This window comes from Pristis pectinata, chromosome 34, assembly GCF_009764475.1.
Source record: "Pristis pectinata isolate sPriPec2 chromosome 34, sPriPec2.1.pri, whole genome shotgun sequence".
NCBI lineage: Eukaryota > Metazoa > Chordata > Chondrichthyes > Rhinopristiformes > Pristidae > Pristis > Pristis pectinata.
In genome coordinates, this window is record NC_067438.1 from 15767831 (window position 1) to 15782675 (window position 14845).

At 53.4% G+C, this 14845-nt stretch overlaps 1 protein-coding gene across 1 annotated transcript; it reads left to right on the forward strand.

Moving 5' to 3' along the window:
* Positions 1–688: 688 nt before the first annotated feature.
* LOC127585906 (complement C1q tumor necrosis factor-related protein 3-like) lies at positions 689–12490 on the forward strand. Its single transcript, XM_052043638.1, has 4 exons — positions 689–759; positions 846–911; positions 5439–5532; positions 10857–12490. Exons 1-4 carry the CDS (start codon positions 742–744, stop codon positions 11246–11248), a joined length of 570 nt encoding a protein of 189 aa, XP_051899598.1. The 5' UTR covers positions 689–741; the 3' UTR covers positions 11249–12490.
* The last annotated feature ends 2355 nt before the right edge of the window (positions 12491–14845 follow it).

Consider the following 14845-nt stretch of genomic DNA (forward strand, 5'->3'; position numbering starts at 1 on the left):
CGTGGAATCCAAGGAAAACCGTTGGAGCAAACAGCCTTTACGACAGAGTGGGGTCCTGCGGAATTAGGAACAGGAAGACGCAGCACTGGGACTGGAGCGGGCAGGTGCAGCTGCCAGCACGGGGTCACTGTCCTCTTTCTGTGCTGTTGACAGGGTGTCATTTGACCAATCTGAACCCCCCCCCCCCCACCTCCCGTTCCTGAGCTCAGAGAGGACCACAACTGATGAACACGAACACTCCCCAGGCCCTGTGTCAGCTGACAAGGTTCTCCCTGTGAGGGTGGGGTCGCCCCCTCCTGTTCCATTACCTCCCACCTACCCTCGGATTCCCACCACGTCAGCTGTTCAGGTTTCGGTGACGGGGATTGGAGGGTTTCCCTGAATGTTCTCCATCTGGTTGGGAGACACTGGCCCAGTTCCTTGTGGAACTGCCAGCGACTTCCTGAGGATGCCAGCAAGTAGTTGGTGTCCTTCTTTCTGTGCATGGGTGCGGGTCCCAGAGTTTCCTGATGGCCACTTTGGGCACCGTGAGGCCCCCTCCCCGTCCTTCCAGAGTTAATTCAAATTCTTTCTGTTGACGCCTGGCGTGGCCCAGGATGTGGTTCTGCTTTCATCACCATAGAGACCCACTGAGCTGAAGGAGGGGGCAGGACCAGTGAGATCTGGCAGTTATAAAGGCATTCAGAAGGGTGGGAGCCACTGAAGCAGCAAGTTCGACCAGGACTGAGGACAAGAGAGAGCATGGCTTCCCAGAGACTGGTACAGCTGAGCCCTACTCACTGAAGTAATGCTTTAATGGCTTGGTTCTTTCAGTCTGTCTAACGTCTTGTTGATTTATTTCACAGAGACATCTGGTGTGCTTAATCCTCCTTCAGACATGGACATGGGAAAGTCTTGGAAAAGATTCCCAGGTGAGGACAAAGCCTCATTCTCTCTGTCTCATTCCCAGCCTTCCTTTGTGTCCAGCCCTCTCTCATTTTGTCTCACATTTCCTCTCTCTGACCCCTGTCTCTCTGTCTCTGTCTCTCTCTCTCTCTGTCACACACACACACACACACACACACACACACACACACACACACACACACACACACACACACACACACACACACACACACACACACACACACACACACACCCTCCTTCACACTCTCTTGGGGTATGCAGAGTCTCCTGAGGAGGATGCAGAGAGACATCAACAATTTCAATGAGTGGGCGAAGGTGTGGGAGATGGGGACAATGTGGGACAAACACGGAGCCATCCACCTCGGTGGGAAAATAGACCGAGAATGGTTTAAGCAACGGGAGATGTTGGCTTTCAGAGGGAGCTGGGAGCCTTTGTACACCGATCACTGAAAGCCAACACAACATTCAGTGAGCAGTTGACAAGACAAGCGGTATTTTACTGCAAGAGGATCTGAGGACAGAGGAGAGACATCTTGCTCCAATTATTTCAGGCCCTTTGCAGATGTACCTGTGATATTGGGCACTGTACCAGTCTGGTCTCCCTGATGAAGGAAGGGCCCCTGTGATTGGGGGAGTACAGAGAAGGTTCACCAGACCGATTCCTGGGATTGAGGGTTGGTCCTGTGGGGGGAGATGAGACAAACTGAGCCTGTGTTCTCGGGTGCAGAAGAACCCTTCGGGGGTTGGACACAGCAGACGTGGGGAATGATCTTTCCCCCAATGGGACACCTGGAATCAAAGTGCTGTCCATCTGGGAGGGAGATCAGGGAATTTCTTCACCCAGAGGGTGGTGATTCCCTGGAGTTCTCTACCCAAGGGAGGTGGAGAGGGTCAGTCACTGAGGGTGTTCCAAGACAGACTTCAAGGGATTTTAAGTGAGTGGAGGGGTCGGGGTTTGGTGCAGGAAGGTGCTGATGAGATGGATGATCAGGCGTGCTGTCCCTGACTGGCTGAGCAGGTGTGAGGTGCTCAGTGTTACAGCCCTGCCTCTGTAGGTAATGGTCTCCCCCTCTGTCTCACCCTCTGTCTTTGAACCTGCTCTCATCACCCCTCTCCTGGTGGAACCAATCCCTGACTCCTGACAAACCAGTGGACAGTTTCTCACTCCCTCTCCTGTCCAACACGCAGTGGGTCCTTCCAAATCCGTGCCCGTTTTCCTGGGGAATTTGTTTTGAATCCGCCCGGCAGCTTCCTGCCCTCCCAGACCCTGTGGGACATCCCCGAGCCACAGGCCAGGCCCTGAGGGAGGGGCAGCCACCTCTCTGTGGTGCCTGAGGCAGGTGGGACCACTGGCCCTTCCACGTTCCCCCAGCTGGGACAACTGCCTTCACCTGCTCCCCTTCAGCAGTCTACACCCACCCTGCTGCAGCCCTCCGTTCCCTCTGGTGTTCTCCGGGGATCTATCCCTGCCCTCTCCCCGCCACTCCTTCCCCCAACCTCAGCCCAGCGGGCATCAGCTGTCTGCCCATCACTGCCCGCTCTACACACCCAGCACTCCCCTGGACCCCCCCTTCTCTGAATTATCTGCCCGTGTCTGACATCCAGCACTGGGGGAGCAGACATTTCCCCAGATTAACTGTCAAGCAACCATTCAACACCGTTCCCCAGGAACACCTTCTGGATGCAGACTATCTCTTCTGTCCTTCAATGTGGAAGGGAGCCCACCGGTCAGCACCGACCAGTTGGGCCGAATGTCCTGTTTCCATGTTGTGTGTTTCTGTGATAACTCGGACAACCCACATTCACTCTGACACAGGCCTTTGCTTCTACTGTAGTGTCAGTCATTCCGTTACCACCTCGCAGTTCCTGTCTCAGCCTCTCTTCCTGTCGCTCTGTCTCTCTCTCTCTCTCTCTCTCTCTCACCGCTCTCTCTCCCTCACTCTCCCACCGCCCTCTCTCCCCCTTTCCCCCCCCCTCTCTCTCTCTCTCATTGACACACATTCCTTGGAGCGTAGGAGAATGAGAGGTGCTATTACAATCACAGGGGCAGAGATCGGGTGGATGCACTCAGTATTTTCCCCAGGGTTGGGGAATCAAGAACTCGAGGGCACAGGTTTAAGGTGAGAGGGAAGAATTTAATAGGAGCTTGAGGGACAACGTTTTTACACAAAGGGTGGTATGAATGAGAAACGAGCTGCCAGAGGAAGTGGGTGGGGCAGGTACAACAACAACATTTAAAGGACAGTGGGAGAGGTGCACGGAGGGGAAAGGTTCAGAGGGATATGGGCCAAGTGCAGAAAATAGGATGAGTTTAGTTGGGGCATCGAGGACAGCATGGACCAGATGGGCCGAATGGCCTGTTTCTGTGCTATATGACTCTATGAATTTATGACTCTCTCCCTCTCTCCTGATCTCTCTCCCTCCCTCTCTCCCTCCCCTCACTCTCTCTATCACCCTCTCTCTCCCCTCGTCTCTCCCTCATCTCTCTCCCCCTCCCCTCCCGCTCTCCCGCTCACTCCATCACCCCCTCCTTCACTGTCTCTCTACCACCCTCTCTCTCCCCCTCTCCCCTGCCCTCCCTCTCTCTCCCAGTCCCTCGGCCTCTCTCTCACCCCTCCTGTCCCCCTCCCCATCTCCCTCTCCCTCTCTCTCCCCCTCCCAATCTTTCTCTCTCCCTCCCGCTCTCAAACCCCTCTCTCTCCCCCCAACTCTTGCCACCCTCCATCCCCTGCCCTCTCCCTATCTCCCTCTCCCTCCCCCTCTCTCACACCCCGCTCCCCTCCCTTCCAACCTCAACCTCTGTCAGTGAGCAGGACGAGGGAATGAGCAGTAACACCTGGGGGTGTGCAGACGACCCAGGGCCGGGTGGGGATGTGGGCGGTGAAGGATTGAGGTTGTGGGGTGATGTGGACGGGGTGAGGGAGTGGGCAGATACCGGGCTGCAGTGTAACGGCGACACTGTCGGCCGGTGGTGTCAGGGAGGGAGATCGTTGTCTGAAGGGTCACGGAGCGGGAGGTGAAGAAGGTGTATGGCATGCTTGCCTTTATTGGTCGAGGCGCTGAGTCCAAGAGTCAGGGAGTCAAGAGGTTCACCAGGATGTTGCCTGGATTCGAGGGCATGTGCTGTAAGGAGAGGCTGGACAAACTTGTGTCGTTCTCTCTGGAGCAGCGGATTAAGAGAGGCACAGACAGAGTAGACAGCCGGTATCTTTTTCTCAGGGTCAAGGTATCTAATACTAGATGGCATGTGTTCAAGGTGAGAGGGGTAAATTGAAAAGAGATGTGGGGGTCAGGATTTTTACACAGAGAGTGGTGGGTGCCTGGAATGTGCTGCCAGGGCTGGGGGTGGAGGCAGACATGATAGAGGGGTTTAAGAGACTCTGAGAGGGATGCATGTGTGTGCAGAGAAACGAGGGTTATGGACATTGTGTCGTCAGAAGGGATTAGTTAAATCAGGCATTTAATTACTAGTTTAATTCATTTGGCGCAACATGTTCGATGTTCTGTGTTCTCTGTCGATGGGGAGGGGAGGGACAAGGGGACCTGTGCCTGTGTGTGAGCAGTCACTGCAGCTGGGCGTTACCTAGTGGATGGGCACCCCCAGACCTACATCCTCAGACCTCCCCACCCCCACACACCCCACCCTCAGACCCCCACCCCAGACACCCCACCCCCAGACCTACACCCTCAGACCACCCACCCCAGAACCCACTCCCCCACACATCCCACCCTCAGACCCCCCAACCCCAAACCTACACCCAGACCCCCCACCCCCCCACCCCACCCCCTGACACCCACCCCCACACACCTGACAGACCCCCCACCCCAGACCTACACCCATAGAACCCCCAGCCCCACACACCCCACCCCCAGACACCCACCCCCAGACCCCCCACCCCTACACACCCTCAGACACCCCACCCCACCCTGACCCCCGGCTCCCACACAATCCACAGACCCCCCAACCCCCAGACCTACACCCATAGACCCCCCAACCCCCAGACCTACACCCATAGACCCCCCAGCCCCACACACCCCACCCCCAGACACCTCACCCTGAGAACCCCCACCCCCAGAACCCCCACCCCCAGACCCCTGCCCCCCGCCCCCAGACACCCCACCCCCAGACCCCTGCCCCAGACCCCTCACCCCCAGACCCCCCCACCCCGAGGCCTCGCAACCCCACCTGACCATCCTGATCTCTCACCGTACGTCAATCCCCTGGAGATCTGTCAGCACAATAACCTGACACGATCCGTGGAAAGGCCGTCCCCACTTCCCAACTCCACGGGACACAGCTGGTTCTCCCACACATCACTGCGTGATCCCACACTGAGGCACGCTGTCTGTGGGAGGGGCAGGACACCTCGGTGAATCAGGTTTGGGCACCCACCCTGTTCTACATTCTTTGCTCCCCTGCATGTGCAGGTTGAACGTTTGCAGTGATTCTCAAAGCCGACACAACACCCTGGGCAGGAGGAAAATCTGAATTGGTTGCTGATGTAAATTGTATGAACATGTTCTTGTTTCAGACGGCCGTCTATGAACTACGTGGACAACAGAATGTTCTGGAGTTTATCCAGCAGACAGTGAACAAGCTCAGACCCGTGTCCAGTCTGGGCCCAGGTAAGTGGAATTGTACAATCAGGTGGTAACTGTAATGAAAGCAGAAAATGCCAGTCCTGCCGTCTCTGCAACGGCAGGAACAGGGTTAGTATTCCAGCTTGGTTGTCTGACATCAAAGCCAGGAAAAGTTGGAATGATCCTGACCAGGGCAAGGTGATATATTTGGGAAGTCAGACAGGGGAAGGACACGGGGTGGGTGGGGCAGCGGGGAATGTTGATGGACAGAGGGAGCAAGGGGTCCATGTCTATAGCTCCCTGTAAGTGACAACGTAGGTAGGTCGGGTGGTGAAGAAGGCGTAAGGCTCGCTTGTCTTCACTGGTCGGGTGTAGAATATTATGTTGCAACTTTACCGAAGCTTGGTCAGACTGCTCAGAGCACTGTGTGCAGTTCTGGTCACCCCCAGGAAGGATGTGGTGGTGCTGGAGAGGGAGCAGAGCAGGTTCACCAGGGCGTAAATGGGAATTGGTTTATTATTGTCACATAAAAGTAAAAGGTAGCGAGGTGCTTGATCCCAGTAAAGATCAGCGTGGCCGTCCATGTGTGGAACCACAGGGGATGGGCCAGATTTTTACTTGAATATTTCTCTTCAGATTTTACAGTGGAGACAAGGATGGGAGCTAAAGAAATGAGGGGAATGAGTGGTGTTGTCTTGGACCATGTACAAATTACCAGGGAGGGGGTATTGGTGGCCTTCAAGTGCATTAAGGTGCATAAATCTCCAGGGCCTGACCAGGTGCATCCTTGGACCTTGTGGGAGGCTGGAGAAGAAAATGGTCCTTTGCCGTTCCCTTGCAGAGGTACTTGCACCATCTTTATCCCCAGGTGAAGTTCTGGAAGAGTGGAGGGTGGCAAATGTTGTCCCGATATTTATGTAGGGCTGCAAGGACAACCGAGGGAACTGCAGGCCGGTGAGTCTGACGTCAGTGGTGGGGAAGTTACTGGAGGGGATTCTGAGGGACAGGACCTACCAGCATGTGGATCGGGAAGGTCTGGTTAGGGATAGTCAGCACGGCTTTGTGTGTGGGGATTGACGAGGACAGGGCAGTGGACATTGTCTCGGTGGACTTTGGCAATGCTTTTGACATGGTCCCACATGCAGACCAGCTGGGAAGGTCGGATCGTGTGGGAGACAGGGAGAGATGGTGAATTGGAGATGTGGTTGATTCAGTGGTAGGGAGCGGAGGGTGATGGTGGGAGGTTGTTTCTGGGACTGTGTCCAGTGGTGTGACACAGGGGTCAGTACTGGGACCTTTGTTGTTCTTTGTTTATACGAATGACCTGGATGTGAATGTACAAGGCACGGTTAGTAAGTTTGCAGATGATACTGAAATAGGTGGTGTTGTGGACAGTGTAGAAGGTTATGAAAAATTACAGGGGCATCTTGATCAGCTGGGTCAGTGGCTGAGGATTGGCAAATGGCTTTCAATCCAGATAAATGTGAGGTATCGCATTTTGGGAGATCAAACCAGGGTAGGGCTGACACAGTGATCGGTAGGGCCCTGGGGAGTGCTGTGGAACAGAGGGACCTGGGAGTGCAAGTGCTCAGATCACTGAAAGTGGCGTCACAGGTAGACAGGGTGGTGAAAAAGGTGTTTGACACGCTGGCCTTCATCAGTCAGGGCACTGAAAACAGGAGTTAGGACATTGTGTTGCAGTTATATGAGACGATAGTGAGGCTGCTGTTGGACACAGTTCTGGTCACCCTGTTCCAGGAAAGATGTTATTAAACCAGACAGGGTGCAGAAAATGTTTACCAGGACGTTGCCTGGACTTGGGGACTGAGTTACAAGGAGAGTTTGTGTTGACAAGGACTTTATTCCCTGGAACGTAGGAGATGAGGGGAGACCTGATGGAGGTATCTAAGATCATGAGGGGCATGGACAGGGGGAGAGCACATCGTCCTTTTCCCAGGGAGGGGAAGCTAAAAACAAGAGGGCAAAGGTTTAAGATAAGAGGTGGGAGATTTAAAAGGGGGACATTGGGGGCAGCTTCTTCACACAAAGTGTGGTGCATATTTGGAATGAGCTGCCAGAAACAGTGGTTGAGGCGGGCACATTAGCAAAGTTTAAAAGCCATCTAGATTAGTCCGTGGATAGGAGAGGTTTAGAGGGCTATGGGCCAAACGCAGGCAGATGGGACCAGCTCACTGGGCACTCATGGACCAGTTCGGCCGAAGGGTCTATTTCCATGCAGTGTGACTCTGTAACTCTGTGGCAGCATGTTCCCAGCACCTACCACCACTCTCTGTGGAAGAAACCTGCCTCCTAAACCCGCTTTAAACTTTCCCCTTCTCACCTTAATGCTATTCCCTCTAGTAACGGATAATCCACCCTGGGAGAAAGACCCTGACTATCTACAAATATCTGTGCCTCCCATGATTTTATAAACTTCTGTCTGGTCTCCCCGAGCCTCTGATGCTCCTGAGAAAAAAATCCAAGTCTGTCCAGCCTCTCCTTAGATCCAATACTCCCTAATCCAGGCAGCATCCTGGTGAACCCCTTCTGCAGCTTTTCAAAAGCCTCCACACCCTTCCTGTAATGGAGCGACCAGAACCGCACGCATTATTCCAAATGTGGCTGGACCAAAGTTTTATCCAGCTGCAAGGTGACTTCCCAACTTTTATACTCGATGCCCTGACCGATGACGGCAAGTGTACCGTAAGCCTTCTTTACCACCCTCTCGACTTGTCTTACCACTTTCAGGGAGCCGTGGACCTGCAGCCCAAGATCCCGCTGTACATCAGTGCTCCTGAGGGTGCTGTCATTTAATTTCTCCTCTCAAAGGGCAACACCTCAAACTTGTCCAGATTAAACTTCACCTGCTATTTCCCTGCCACATTTCCAACTGATCCATACCCTGCTGTATCCTTTGACAACCTTCCTCACCACCCACAACCACCAGTCGTCATCTCATCTGCAGACTTAACAATCAGACCACCAACATTCTGATGCAGGTCATCCGCGTGCACCACGAGCACAGAGGTGCCAGCACTGACCCCTGCGCAACACCACTGGTCACCGACCTCCAGCCAGAGAAACACCCCTCCCCCACTGCCCTTTGACTTCTAGGACCAGGCCAATTTTGGGTCCAACTCACCGTGTGCCTTCATCTTCTGCACCGGCCCACCATGGGGAACCATGCAATTCGGGGGAGAATCGTTCATTCAACACCTCAGCCACCCTCTCTGGCTCCACACACACACGTCGCCTCTTCGCTCCTGATTGGGCCCCTCTCTTTTGCTGATCATCCTCTTGCCCTTAATAGATGGACTGGGGTCCCCTTCATCTTGTTCAGCACTGATACTTCATGCCCTCTCTTTGCCCCCTTCGGCCCTTTGTTAGCTCCCACCTTTACTCTCCACTCCGCTGGCGGGTGCTCTGCTCTGTTTGCCGTTCTCGATATCTGACTGATGCTTCCCCTTATTTTTGTTATGAAACCCTGGGCATCCCTTGGCTGCAGGTCCCTGCACCCGCTGCACTTACCTTTCACCCTTATGGGACACCTCAGTCCTGAACTCTCACTCTCTCACTTTGGAATGACTCCCACCTGCCAGGTGCAGGTAATGGACACAGGGTTGGGAACCAAGAGCTGGAGGCCGCAGGTTAACGGTGAGGGGGAGAGGTGAATAGGGACCTGAGGGGAAGGTTTTTCACACAGAGGGTGGTATCTCTGTGGAACAAGCTGCCGGACGAAATGGTTGGGGCAGGTACATGAACCACATTTTAGACACACTTGGACAGGTACATGGATAGGAAAGGTTGAGAGGGATTGGGGCCAAATGCAGATGTGGGGCTGGCTTAGAATGGAAATGTGGTCAGCATGGACCAGTTGGGCCGAAGGGCCTGTTTCTGCGTTGTGTGACTCTGTGACTCTTTAATTGGCTGCTCCCGGTCTCGGTTTGTCAGGAACTATTTAAAGCGGCTTTCCCCCAGATCAGAAACACAACTTGCAGATCACCCCCTTCCCCTTCCCAGAACGACTTGGAAACTTACACAGTTGTCACTGTCTCCAACATTCCCTCCGACCTCTTTCCCGACAACATTCCCTGGAAACGTTCCTTCTCTTCTGGAAACACTGGGGACCCTCAGCAGGTCAGCACTGGAGGGAGTGAGGGGGAGGTCAAGGTTCACTCAAGTAAGTCTGGGCAGGTTCCTGAACACAGTGGGACTGATGGGCTGAAGTGTGTTCACCTCAATGCAGGGAGTGTTACGGGTGAGGGCAGACGTGTGAAGGGTGAGGCAGGGTTGTTGTGGGTCTCCTGGAGTAATAGTGGGGCAGGTAGAGGGTCATAATACAACAGTGGGTAATGGCTGGGCTGTCGGACCGCCGGACTCACACTCTCTGGGCAACTGGGAACCTGCCTCCCTCAGAAAGAGTAGCGCAGGCAAATCCCGAATCCCTGGCGGGCAAGGTCAGGTGGGCTGCCCTCACACCCAACAAGAGTGAGGAGTTAGTGATGCAGAAGTGTTGCAGTCTGACGCACGATCGATCAAGTGATGTCTCTGTCCCGTGATCACCCTGAAATGTTGTTCTTGGCGAGGACTCACTGCCAGAATGTGCTCCCCTCCACAGTGGAGAAGTGATTCTGTTTGGGGCGTCAGTCCCCACCACGCGTCCCGGTGTAGTGTGTGGGTGAACACTCTCACCTTTCACCCCGTGTCCTCAGGTTACTGCCCTCCTGCTGCTGGACCCTGTTGCGGTCACACAGCCGAGTATCTGCCCCATTTGTGGCGGGGGGTGAACCTGAACTTGCGTTAAGCTGATGTGCCGTTGACTGGGGTCTCCATCCCGCCAGATCCTGTTGACACGGCCGAGGTTGACACAGTGCCACAGCAGGTAGTGCAGCTGCCTCACGGCGCCAGTGTCCTGGGGTCGATCCCAGCTCCGGGGCTGTGTGCTGTTTGTGCCGTCTCCCAGAGGCCACGGGATGGCCTCCCTTTCGCTCTGGTTTCCCAGCACATCCCGAGGACATGTCAAGAGATTGGGTTACCCGGCCATTGCAAACTGCCCATGTGTGTGGGTGGTGGGGGGAATGGGGCAAAGTGATGGGTACGTGAGAAGGGGTAGATGGCAGGGGAATGTGTGTGGGGCATGGGAGTGCCTTGAGAGCTAGCAATAACTCAATGAGCCGAACAGTCCCTTCTATTGAGTCAGGCCCCACTTGTTCAATGTTGTGAGTCTCTGCCTCCACCACGGATGTCACAAGCCGGCCTGAGAACCTGATCTCTCACTTCCGTAGAGCAATGCTGGGGCTGGTTCTGGGACTGCAGAGCTTCGAGGTGATCCCCGTGATATCTTATCAACAGCCCACTCTGCCTTTCAGGTGCTAAAGTTGTATTCGACGTCAAGCTCAGCGGGAACGGTCACACTGTAAACCCAACGAATCCCATCATCTACGACAAGGTCAACATGAACAAGGGAGAAGGCTACAGTCGCAAGACTGGGAAGTTCACGGCCCCGAGGTGTGGCCTGTATTTCTTCAGCTACTCCTCGCTCCCCGGCAGAGGGACGAAGACTGACGTGCAGCTACTGAAGAACAACACGAGAGTTAGTTTGATCCACAGTGTCCTGCCCAAGGGTAGTTCCCAGCTCTCCATGAGGAACATCATCCTCGAACTCCACAAAGGGGATAAAGTGTGGGTGCAACTGGTCACCGGCACCCTGTGGAGTGAAGGAGGGTCCCTCAGCTTCCAGGGCTTCCTGCTGGGGCAGTAAGCCGTCCTAGCAATGCTTTGCTTCTGCAAACCCTTCCTGCTCTGCAGTTGAAAATGCTTCAGCCTAGCTGTGATGTTGTTGAATCAACAAGTGAAGCTGACTGAGGGTGAGACTGGTTATCGGATGAAGAGAGACAGGGAGACACAAAGAGATTGCCCAGGTAAAGACCAGGGTTAGAACATTGCCTTTGGTGAAAGGTCTGAAGGCACAAACCCGGGAACGGGACACGGTCACTCCGTCCCGTCAGCCTGACCTGCTGGTTGTACAGAGCCGGCCTCGGGAAACATGATCCCAGACCTTCACCGTTAAGCTCCCTGAGAATTTTGTGTGCTCCAATGCCGTCAGCTTCCCTTCTCCCAAACGCTGGAGAGCACGGGGCGAACGTGCTGATGTCTCCTTGTACAACACACCCTCCATCCCAGAGATCAGCCTGCTGAGCCTTTGCTGCATTCCTTCCGCTCCAGGTACATCCTTCTCATGCTGGGACACCAGACGTGTCCACAATATCCCACGGGCCGTCCCTGCTCGGTAATCTTCAGCACTGGTGTATAAATCGACCAGGTCACCCTGAGCACCAACTGCTACAACTTCCCACCGTTGCTCAGATAATTGGTGTTTCACACCAGGTGGAGCCAACAAAATGTAACGTGTGACCGAGAACTGTTTGGTTCTCTTCCCTGAAGCAAAATACTGCGGGTGTTGGGAATCCAACACAAGAACCGGAAATGGCAGGAATACTCAGCAGGTCAGGCAGCATCTGTGAGAGAGAACCAGAGTTACTGCTTCAGGTCGACTTGTGATGACAAGCACAGACCTGAAACATGAACGCGTTTCCTTTCCCCACAGACCCTGCCCGACTGACGATTATTTACTGCGTTTTCTGGGTTTATCGCAGTTCTCAGTTTGTTTCCTTCTCCGCCACAGAGCCTGACATCGGAAGGTGGGATTGTCAAAATTATCAGTGCAGGGTTGGTGAGTTTGTGACAGTTGCCATTCTCTGACCTAGTGCTGGGACCCAGATATCATTTATTATCTCGAATGTGTTCACGACGTTGTGTCCAGAAGCAGCAGTTGAACTGTGCCTTTAACGGTGTGAACACTGTCTGAGTGATGTCATCAAGGTCAACTTTCGGCATCGCTCTCGGGGTGGGAATCTTTGTGAAGAATGTTGTTCCTCTCGTTACTGCAATCTCATTGGCTGAGATGCTGACTGCTGATTTTGTGAACGCAAAATTAAATGTATTCTTTCGGATCAAATATCCTGCCGGGTTTGTCGACGTTCATTATTTCCACAATCTGGAGTTAATTTGATCAGCCACGCAGATATCAGTCTCCGAACTGTTCCTCACTGAAAACCACACCCCGTCCCCCAGTTCAGTTTCTGAGCTGTGAGACTTTGGCCTGGATCTCCCACTGGTTCGTCAACTGCCCGAGCTTGTCTGTCTCCTGCCCTTAACCCACACCATCTCTGTACCCTGGTCTGGGGCACCATCTCCCTCTGGAAGACCCCCTTCCTGCCGTTCGATGGGTGCGGCTCCTGGGGGAAGGACCTCGGTGATTTTCATCAATGTTTTTCACCAGTCTTCACCGTGGAGAACACTGCAAATAGCCCCACGGTAACAGGTTACACAGACAAGCCCATTTCAGATGACGGGGAGGGCGTTGTAAGATTCCCAATCATGAGGGATAAAGTGTTGGAGAAACTGACAGGGCTGAAGACAAGTCCCGGGTCCCGATGGTCTGCACCCAAGGGTGTAAAGGACGGGGGTGCAGAGAGAGTGGAGCCGTCGGCTCAGGTTTATCAGAACTCGCTAAATCCTGGGAAGCTGCCACAAGGTTGTAAAACAGCCAATGTGACCTCTTGTTCCAAAAGGAAGTGAGAAGGTGGGGAACTCTCGGCCAGTTAGTTTAACATCGATTGTTGGCAAGATGCTCGAGTCAATGATCAAAGAGGAAATAACGGATCATTTCAGAAAGCTGAATATAATGGCATCTTTATGAAAGGTAAATCATATTTGACAAAGTTGCCAGTCTGACACAGCAGCCTGGGATAAATCCCATCCTGTCCTGGGGATTTATCCACCACTAAGGCTCGGAGTATCTCCTCGTTATTTATGGAGACCTGCATTAGACTTTCACCTTCCCCTTCACTGAATTCTCCAAATACAAAGTCCCTTTCCTTTGTCAGTACCGATGAGAAGTCTTCATTTCGAACCTCAGCTCTACCTGTTGGTTCCTGACACCGATGCCCTATTGTCCCTCATGGGCCCTCATCTTACCCTGGTTATACTATTACCCTTAATGTACTTACAGAATGCCTTGAGATTTTCCTTAATCCTGTCTGCCACTGATATCTCGTGACCCCTCCGTGCCTTGCTAGTATCCTGATTAAGCACCTCCCAACACATTTTATACCCTTGACGAAAGTTCCCTCTACCTGTCACATGGTTCCTTTCTCTCTTTATCCAACCCTCGATGTCTCTCAACATCCTTGGTTCCCTGTGCTTAGTGTCCTGTCTTTTACCCTGACAGGAACGCGATGACCCTGAGCTCCTGTTCTTTTATCGTTGAATGTTCCCCACTGTACAGATGTAGACCCACTTGCGACTCGAAGCTCCCAGTCTACCTTTGCCAGTTCCTCCCTTACATTAATGAAATTGACCCTCCCCAAGATTACGACCTTGATGATTGGTCCCTCCCTATCCTTTCCAGAACAACTTTAAAACAGAGAGAGTTCTGGTCACTGTATCTGAAACATTCCCCCACTGACACTCTGTCTATCTGACCAGCTTCATTCCCCAAGGTCCAGTAATGCCCCTCCCCTCGTTGGTCTGTCTACACAATGTGTCAATGATTCTCCCGGACACACCTCAGATACCCACAGCCTCTGAGCCTTTAACTCCAAGGTAACCAGTTCATATTTGGGAAATTGAAGTCCCCCCGTACGACAACCCTATTTTTATGACGTCTCTCTGTTTCCTGTCCACATATCTGTTCCTCTGTCTCCTGCTGACTGCTGGGAAGTCTGTAATACATCCCAGCAAAATGACGACACCTTTTTTGCTGTTAATCTCTACCCGTGTGGACTCGTTTGAGGAGCCTTCCAGGAAACCTTCCCTCAGTCCTGAGGTAACACAATCTTTGACAAACAGTGACGGACCTGCTCCCCTTCTCGGGCACTGAGTACCAGAAGTGGGACGTCACGTTATAGCTGTACATGTCGTTGGTGAGGCTATACGTGGGGTGCTGTGTGCAGATCTGGTCGACCTGCTGTAGGAGGGATGTCATACAGAACAGATTTGCAAGGATGTTCTCGGGAATGAACGGCTTGAGTTACAAGGAGACACTGGACAGGCTAGGACTGTCTTCCTTGGAGCAAAGGAGGCTGAGGGGACTTTATGGAGGTTTCATGAGGGGTCTTGGTAAGGTGGATAGTCTTTTCCCCAGGGTCGGGGAGTGTAAAACTAGAGGGCACATTTATAAGGTGAGAGGGGAGAGATTTCAAGGGGACCTGAGGGGCAACTTTTTCACCCAGAGGGTGGTGGGTGTGTGGAACAAGCTGCCGGAGGAGGTGGTTGAGGAGGGTACAGTTATAAC

Excerpts from the sequence above, each read along its gene's own strand:
- LOC127585906 (XM_052043638.1), top strand. Across the intron at positions 912-5,438 it reads GTCTTGGAAAAGATTCCCAG|ACGGCCGTCTATGAACTACG; the intron begins GTGAGGACAAAG and ends TTCTTGTTTCAG. Across the intron at positions 5,533-10,856 it reads CGTGTCCAGTCTGGGCCCAG|GTGCTAAAGTTGTATTCGAC; the intron begins GTAAGTGGAATT and ends TCTGCCTTTCAG.